Genomic DNA, 9,292 nt, shown 5'->3' with positions numbered 1-9,292 from the left:
TTACATAATTCGTGAGCAAAGAAGGTGGTTTTCATTATATTTATAATTTCCTTGACTTAATTTTTAACCATGAATGGTCTACTAAGCGAACTAATAAAAATAATTCTAATTAAAAAAATTTAAAGACACTTTCGTATCTGTTTTAATGTAATCAATTGTGTGATGACCAAAAATAAAAATAAACAGGGATTGAACAGTTAATTAATATCAGTCCCACAAATGAGTAAATTTGCTAGGATTTAATTTTATTGAAGCACGCCGAGGAATTGCATCGGTTCCAGTTATTAAAACTGGCATATGTATGACACAATATTATGTAATAGACGATAGATCTACCACGACGCTTTAGAGAAGCTTAGTTAGTCTAAGTCTCTCTCCAAGAATAATCGTATAAATGAATCAGAAACAACATAAAAAAATTGAAATTATAAGTTATAAGAAAAGTAATAAACTAATTATACCTATTTTATAATTAAATTAAAACTTTATTTATTGCACGACATTGTTTAATTGTTTTAATTGCTTGCTTGCTGAAGTTAATTAATTAAATATAATAGTGATAATACAACCTAAGAGCGCTGTGACCAAAAAGATGCCCATCGAATTCGTAAAGTTATGTTTTATGATTTTAATATGACATTCGCACACTGTGTAACCTTTTAGTTATTCTCGTCGTTTTTTTTTTTATTTCTCTACAAATTAGCCCTTAACTTCAATCTCACCTGGTGATAATTACCTAATAATGCAGTCTTAAGCCTATAATCGGGATAAGCTGTTTGTGGTATGGCAAGTTATTGCCGGTAGGGCGGTAACTAGCCTCGGCCGAAGCCGACAGGCAACAGACCAGAACAGAGATCAGAACTATTTGGAAATTATAAATTACAAAAAATTTCCAAATAGCCCCCGCCAGGGCTCGAACCCGGAACTTCACTGATGAGACAGCGCTCACCACTGCGCCAGGAAGGTCGTTTACATGCATGTTTATGCCGTGCTGTTGCTACAACGCCCTTTGTTGTATATTTTGTCTTATAAAAAAATAATCTCATGCGCAAAATTTAGTCCACTAACGGATGCGCAGCCGCAAGTGAACTCTCTCGTCCTCGCTTTCCTTTGATCGTTGTGAAGGATAACCTAGCGACCAATGAAAAGCTCGGATGTAGTATCTGCGCGGCAGTTCTCTTGACCTCAACTGCCGCCCTAGGCCATCAACAATTGCCTTGCTGCCTTGCCGAATCTGCCAACATTATTCGCTTATCAGCATTTAGTTGCCTTCTTCGCCAAATCAGACTTAACTGCTTCGCAGGAGGTATCTGCGTCGACTGATTGCACTAGATAAAAAGCTTGTAATGCTGGGTACCTACCTAGTGGGCGATGGGGTTGTCACGTCCCTACGCCAGCAATATTAAACCGAACGAAGATAGTTCACTGAGTTAGCATGAATCATTTAGCGCACTCTCCGCCATCACATCATCGTCATCTCTTCGTAGACTAGTTAGGTTAGTAACTATTTTAAAAGAAGTGTAGTAATTTTTTTCTTATTACCAACACGTGAGATTGTATTCAAAAGCAAGCTTTTATCCAAAGGAAAAACAAAGTCTTATAAAATAATAAAAACATAAAAATAAACAATTAAAAAATAAATAAGACAACAAGCAAACAAATAAGGAGACGTTTTCTATTTTTTTATGTCCAATTATTATATCCAATTTTTATTTAGATATCAGAGGTTTAGAAGTTTTAGATTACTTGGGGTGATTTAAAATGAGAAAATAATTTTTCTTCCGGGTATCATTTACACCCTGTAAACCACCCTCTTTACCTAAAGCTCGATTTATAATCTTACATTGTGTCAGATCAGAAGAGTAAAATTTTCTGATGTTTATTATTTTTAAGATAGTAGTTACAAATAACTAAACATGGGTGTCTAGTATTTGAATATAATGATGGTGATGAATGGTTTTGATTTAAGAATAATAGGTTAATTAACTTAAGATGATAGGTTTAAATTTGAATAGTTTTAGGACACAAATGTATAGAGAACGAAACTGTTTTAATTTAATATTAATTATTGTATAGTATATTATCCTATAATATCATAATCTATTACTTATTATTAAAATTTATGACCGATGGTATAATTTTAAAAGTTTCCAAATAGTTTTTGAAAATAGTTTGTGTCACTAAGCTAAAACAGTTGTAAGTTAACCTACACACAGAAATATTTTTTTTTGATTTTTTATGTTGTTAAGTTATTTATATGCAATACAAATACTCTGTCTTTATATTATGTTGTTTTTGCAATTTTCATTATTTTATAAGAAAAATATTGTTGTATGCTAATGACAGTAATGCTGAAGTAATTACCAAAATGGACTATTTACAAGTTATATTACTCGGTTCGCGTGTAGTTTCACTTTACCTAGCGTAAGACCCTATAAGAGATATTGAAAATGTTTGGCTGAATGAATATATGTATATACTCTAACACGCATCAAAAGTTTCATTATGTTATGGATTAAAAAAAAATTGGCACACACACAGACATATCATGGATAAAATTAAGCCCCGTGAATTTATTTCATTTCTGCAGGAAACCAGAAATTCTATGCAATTGAGGACGCGGGTGAAAACTAGTTTATAATATTAGAAGAAAAATCTACGAATTCCTACTTCGGAAGAAGTATTTGTTAAATTTACAATAATTTATACAATTTTAGACGTAATAATGTAAAATTCTAGGTGTAGAAAAATATATTTTCGTAATTCAAAACCTGTCATGTTATGTCATGTCCCATATCTACTATATATAACTTATAGCTAAACTTACCTTTCCTAAGAATATATTCAATAACAAATTGTCCTTTGTCTTACACTAAATCATCTTCGTATCACATAATCTCTTCTGCCGACACTTGTAGCAAGTTCGTAGGAAAATCGTAAAGCGGGGCGGAATCGTAAACAGTTGAGCCGGAAGGAGCGTGGGGACTCATTATCATAGGACGCGCACGACGTTTTGCCGGCGGGGTTTGAGCACGATATTAGCTGCCCTTCGTCGTCAAATGGTAAGGCGCGTGAATAGTGGCAACGCTGCCTAACTCCGTTTGGCCGAGTAGCTCCTCTGGATGATCATGCTCGTGTTCTCTTGTCTTCTCTCTTCGTTTCTCTTCGTTTGTATAGTAATGTGCCGCACGGCGCCTTGAGCAGCACAACGCAGTAGTAACAGTAGCCAGAACAGCTACGCACAGGAGCATTAATCCTGCTATTACGCTCAACTGCGCTTCATACGGAGAACCACATTGATCCAAATGCTCTAATCTAAGCTCACCAAAACTCACACCATAAAGCTTCAAAGGTGAGTGGCATTTCAATCGGCGTATAGTCGAATTCAGCACAGTGGTTTCCATAAAAATAATCATTGTACTTGCAGAACATTGATTGCACAACCAATGATTTTTTGATAGATCTACGTGCGCTATAGCTTCCAGTCTCTGCAAATCATGCTCTCCGAGAGTTTTAAGTCTATTCCGTGATAAATCAAGCTTTTGCAGATATTTAGTTTTGGTTAGTAGTTTATAAGGAAATGTCGATATCATATTCCACGAAAGATCCAATGAAATTAAATGTTCGTTATATGTAAAAAAATTTGGAGGTAATTCTTGCAATGACATATTTGCTAATCCAACTGATTGAATTTCGGGTAATATTTGCAGAACAATTGCAATTTCGTTGAGTGGTAAATTATTGCCACTAAAGTTGATACTTTTCAAGGTATATACCACAGGACCAAATGTTTGCAGGTGGAATCTATCAATTTTGTTGTGGCTAATGTCCAGATCGAATAGGGTGGTTAAATTAGTGAGGGCAGCGGGCGCCAGTAGGGCGAGACGGTTGTGTGCCACTGTTAGCGATCGTAATTCCCGATTATTTCCAAATATGTTATCAACAATCACTGATAATTGATTTCCATCCAATTGAAGCTTCTTAAGTTTTTTCAAACTGATGAACTCGTCCGATGTCAAATATTTAAATAGATTTTCACCTAGATCTAGCTCATCCAAATTTGGCACCAAATGATAGATCTGAGTATTGATTCTTCGCAATAGACACTGTCGACATTTAAATATTCTGAGGTGCTGAATATCTTTGAAGACTTCTGGATTGAGGTCCGCTAATGGATTGTCACTCAAATCAAGGACCGTCAATTTTGCTAACATCCGGAATAGCCGTGGTACGAGAGTGGAAATTTGATTATGCGACAGATTCAGAGTCTTTAAGGCAGTCAGATGCCGGAATGTCTCACTTGGCATTTGCTCGATGTTATTGTAATCCAAATGTAGTTCTACAAGATTAATAAGACCTCTGAAGTTATCTGTGTTGATACTGGTTAGGTTATTGTCCGTTAGTTTGATGAGTCTCAGATTTCGTAGCCCCCAGAATGAGTACTGGCCTATTGACGGAACATTAGAGTTGATGATGTGGAGTTCACGTAGATTAACGAATGGTATTGGTTGCGTGAAAATAGGTCCAATGGTGAGATAATTAGGCCGATTCGCCGGTGCAGATATGATGACCTTATCTATATTATAGTCGAAATAGTCGACGGGTATAGTTCGCATGTCGCCCCGCGTACATTCGACACGTACCGTGCTTCCGATCTCGATGTCGAAAACGTTGCGACAAATGCATTCGCTTGCACACAGAGCTGCCGCTCCGTTGTTTATTGTCGTCCATATGCCCCATAGTATGAGTATTAACTTGGTGAATCTGAAACAAAGAGACAAAACCTGTAACTGTGATATTCCAAACATAAGTAAGTTGTTAAAGCATTACACGTATGAATAATATGTAGGTACGCTTTAGGGTTGTATCATAACGTTCACGTACGTAGCACTGCGATATGCTACTCATTTGCTTTCAAACGTAGTGTATGAGCAAACCACGGCAGATATATTTTATCAATATAAAAGTAAGGCGAGGTCTTTATTTTGTAGAGGTGAGTAATATTTTCTGGTTGTAATTGTTAGCAGCCATAATTATATAAGATTTTTTTTTTAGTTTTCGAAATAAAAAACTTAACATTTAAAGTAAAAAATGAACGATCAAAATTTTTGTTTAATTAGTTGCCATCAAATACAATTAATAATTTTCTGAGATCAAAGTATTTTCCATGAGATAATATGGATTGGAAAGAAGAACTACTTTATATCATACATATTTTCTATATATGATGTTCTATCTTTAACAGCAACAGTATCATGACTAACATTTTTTTCAAAAGCAAAATTTAATATATATCTTCATCCTGTTCATCGTTGGCAGTGCTAAAGCCATCTCCCAAAACTTTGATGATTTTAATCCAATCAGAACTTTGTAGAATATAGCGAAATCAGCGAAAATTACAAAAATTGCTCCTCACCATTAGAGCCGTTTAAAAATTAAATTCAAATTATTCTATATCTACGAAATCATGAAATGTTTTAATTAAAATATAATAATGAATGTTCTAGTGTTATATTAAAACAAGTGTAGGTATTATTCGAAATAAATTAATGAAAAGCTAAGTTCAACGAGTTTAATTTGAACCAATACTTTGTTATTATTTTATACGCAAAAGTTTACGAAACTTTTGCGTATAATTAATTAAAAAAACCATATTCTAATTTGTTTTCTGCCTTTAATGAAAAACCTATAAATGAAAATGCCATAGGTGTTTCGTTCAGGAAATCAAAAGGGAGATAAAAGAGACTATCGATGAAACATATATTGTTAACAATATGTTCTATCATCTATGCAAGACAAAGCATGTATTATAGTTTTAAATGAAGTGCTGACTTCCTTTAAAAATAAAATACAGGGTTTTCCAACGAAGGATAATCCAGATATTTGGTGTAAAAAGGTGTTGATGAGCTGGGAACCAAAATTAATACCTCCTAAAACATAACTCTTGAAAATTAACACACCTATTGTACTTACTTAGACTAAGTTATGGAGATATTCAATTAACTTTGAAAAGCATGGAACTCTAGTACAAGATATACGATTGACCCATTCAAAGAGGCAGACAGTCACACAGATAAAAATTATGAGGATAATTTTATGCCACTTGTTTTGCAGTACTTCAAGTTTACTTTAAGTAATCAACAAAACTTAATGACAGTTATTTTAAAATAACAGACAGAAACTTCGATTTGATTTATTTGTACAGATAGAAACAGCTTAGGGTAAAGTGCTTAGGTAGCTACTTACAAGGTACAATATTTAGTACGTGACGCGGCAAAATTTACCCTTACAGTAATGAACTTGGCCCTTCTGACCTACTAAGGGACCGTTTGATCGAAATCTATTCTGAGTGGTATCTAATAGTACGTGATAGCTTTAATGTTGGAATATCAATAAAATCAGGTTTAAAACACGCGATATTTACCAATCTAAATTAATAATAAGCTTGAAGGGATCTTCTTGAAGGGAATCACAAGGATTTAGTTTCTATTTTTCTTTCAGGGTTTGGTGCGAAATTTAAATCCTTCAGTCGCATTTAAAAATATTATCGGTATTGCATTTCATAGCTAAATTCTAAGGTTAAAGTATATTTAGCGGGTGGTATATGCGATGCGGTTAGCACATTGTGGTGGGTGGTATTGAATGAATGAATGAATGAAGAATATTGTGTAGAATAGCGGATAAAAGTTTTGCTAAGACGTTTACGATCACAAAATCATTACTAATGTGTGAAAATAATCGTGAAAACAGAAAAGATTCCCGTTCATGGCGTATTGTTAAGGTTTATGTAAAAATATAATAATCAACAAAAACTGTTGTGACTTGCGATTCGGTATAAGCTAATTTTAAATTATTTAATCAAACGAAGTTCACAGGTTCTTTCAAAAATGCAGACACCTCGGTGGGGATTTGTACGTAGCTGTTTTATTTTGTTAAACAGTAGTATGCTAAAATTATTCATTAGCTAATGTAATCTCCCCATTGCACAGTCGACCGCTTCTTTTTACGAAAAACCCATAGCAGTCTTTACATTCAGCTTAGCTTTATTAATTTGCTAATACAGTCGCAGTCATTTGCATATATGGTCACTCGGCATATCAATAATCTTCTTAGGCGAAGGCGAAAATTTCCCTTTAAATCATTAGAATAATACTTCGGTTATTCTGACAATTACGACCTCTAATTATGAAGAACCTAAATAATATGTATATTTATTGTATCTGCGACTAAAAAAGTAAAAGGCAATCGCAGCAGCAAATAAAATCCAAAGTAGGCTTTGATAAAATTTTAATTTAAATTCATTTATTTCAAGTAGACCTAGTTTATAAGCACTTTTGAAATGTCAGTCAGTCTGTTTGTCGTGACTCTACTACCGGTTCGAAAAGTTGATCCTACCGAGAAAAGCCTCTTTTATGAGAGAGGAGGAGAGAAGGAGAGCAGGTGTGTCCAGTTATCAGAAGATGATAGTAAATAACATTAATGATAACTATTGGATTTCAATAAGTTAAGTACTTTAACTTAATAAATACGATAGATTTGAACATTTAAATTTGAATTTTACAATTGATATAAGCCTCGGTTTGTCGCTCCATACATTTTTGAAACGTCCCGTGCCTTTTATTGAACAAATTACCCTATTAAGTATCAGAGGCCATTAGGAATGTAATTTCTGCTAAAAACTGTAGGTCCGAATGCTATACATCAAGCAGAATTAACGCGTTCAACAGAAAAAAAACTTGCCTAAGCCTTCGCGAACTAAAACGAGATTACGTGTTCTGAAATATGCGCCGCGCTTTGTCTGCGAAATTCAAACTCCGAAAAATAACTCAAAGATAACAAAAGGATTTTGACGGAGGGTCCACCAGATTATCCATTCGCTGAGGGATATTTTTATAATTTCATTTATAACGCCATATAAAAAATAATTTAATTTTAAAATTACAATCCTTTTTTGGGCTTTTGGTCAACTTTAATTTGTCTAAAATTAAAGTAAAGGGATTTTATCGGTTTACTAAAACAGATTGCTATAAATTTCATGCACACATGACTTTCAAGCTTACCATGTAGTAATACTATGCATTTATTTTACATATAAAAGTGAGGTTTTTACTTTTATTCGTTCATAAAGAATGTAACCTACCTAACTGGCTGCATTATTTGTGTATTTAAGTTCAATAATCACTTCGCAAACGATCATATTTGGAAGTCCAACTTAACATTGCCAAGCTTAACCCCCAAGGAAATCAAAACTGTTGTTATGACGCTATAAAATGTTACGATTAGTATTTCCCCCGTCAAAACTTTGCCGGTTCCGGAGTAGCGATGTCTCAGTTACGTAATTTTTCAGTACAAAAGCAATAGTTGACAGCGATTACTGAAAATAAATAGCGGCACTTAATCTGACGGGAAAAGGCAGGCTTATCAAACGTTTTTTTCTTTTGATTCATCGCGGAGCAAAGATCAAAACTAACCGATGTTTTTGTCTGTTTATGGTTCCTTAGTGAATTCAGCATCTTATTTATTAATATGCCCCACCTTATTCTTAGTATTATTATATTTTTTTTATAGGGACACAACATAAGCATTTCTATTCTAATTATTTATTTTACTGACTTGTTTGTTAAATCTTTTCTTATCTCCTCCTTTCTCCTATATGTTTTGTAAAGAAAAAGTAGAAACATGAATTCAAAAATCATTTCTGAGGACTTGGCTACCAATGAATAACCACCAACCCACATTGCAGCAGCTTGGTGAGACTATGCTCGAGAGTCTCCTATCCTATGAAAGAGGAGGCCTATGTCTAGCAATATTAGTGCAATTGGAAGTTAAAGTCGAGGGTTTCTGAGCCTCGGAGAATCTGTTCACCTACTAAGAACCTAATACGAAACAATATTTTGTCCACCCTTAATTAATCTCATCTTCTCTTAATATGTTGTGTATCAATGACTTAAAAGGCCATACAATTAACATTTTGTAAAATAGAATTTTCTCAGAATTAAATATTACTTTTTAATTCTTATATTTCAAATTAATAAACCCGTACCTTTTAACGTCGAACTAGAACCAATAAAAGTAAGTAGCCTCACGTAAAGGTGGCGTGTTTGAAAGTAAAGTTTCAACCACAGCTTGGTTTCGATTTGAATAAAACCGTTTTCCCAAGGATACTTATTTTCCGATGCAGATTAGAAGGAAAACATTTACCGGAAAGCGATATTCAAGAGTTTCTAAAATATTAAAGCTGTTTAAAAATTATTTTAATACATATCGACGTTAACTCATAAGGAAAGGTTAA

General features: G+C 33.8%; 1 protein-coding gene across 1 annotated transcript; it reads right to left on the bottom strand.

The window, feature by feature from the left end:
- Window positions 1-3,038: 3,038 nt before the first annotated feature.
- On the bottom strand, window positions 3,039-4,808 carry LOC120636482 (insulin-like growth factor-binding protein complex acid labile subunit). The gene has a single exon (XM_039907982.1). The coding sequence runs from the start codon at window positions 4,806-4,808 to the stop codon at window positions 3,039-3,041; it is 1,770 nt and encodes a 589-aa protein (XP_039763916.1).
- Between the last annotated feature and the right edge of the window lie 4,484 nt (window positions 4,809-9,292).

This window comes from Pararge aegeria, chromosome Z (genome assembly GCF_905163445.1).
Source record: "Pararge aegeria chromosome Z, ilParAegt1.1, whole genome shotgun sequence".
Taxonomy (NCBI): domain Eukaryota; kingdom Metazoa; phylum Arthropoda; class Insecta; order Lepidoptera; family Nymphalidae; genus Pararge; species Pararge aegeria.
This window is presented reverse-complemented; position numbering and strand designations above follow the sequence as displayed.

What these genes read in the sequence shown, in the direction of transcription:
- LOC120636482 (XM_039907982.1), bottom strand. Translation starts at nt 4,808, where the DNA reads ATGTTTGGAATATCACAGTTACAGGTTTTGTCTCTTTGTTTCAGATTC.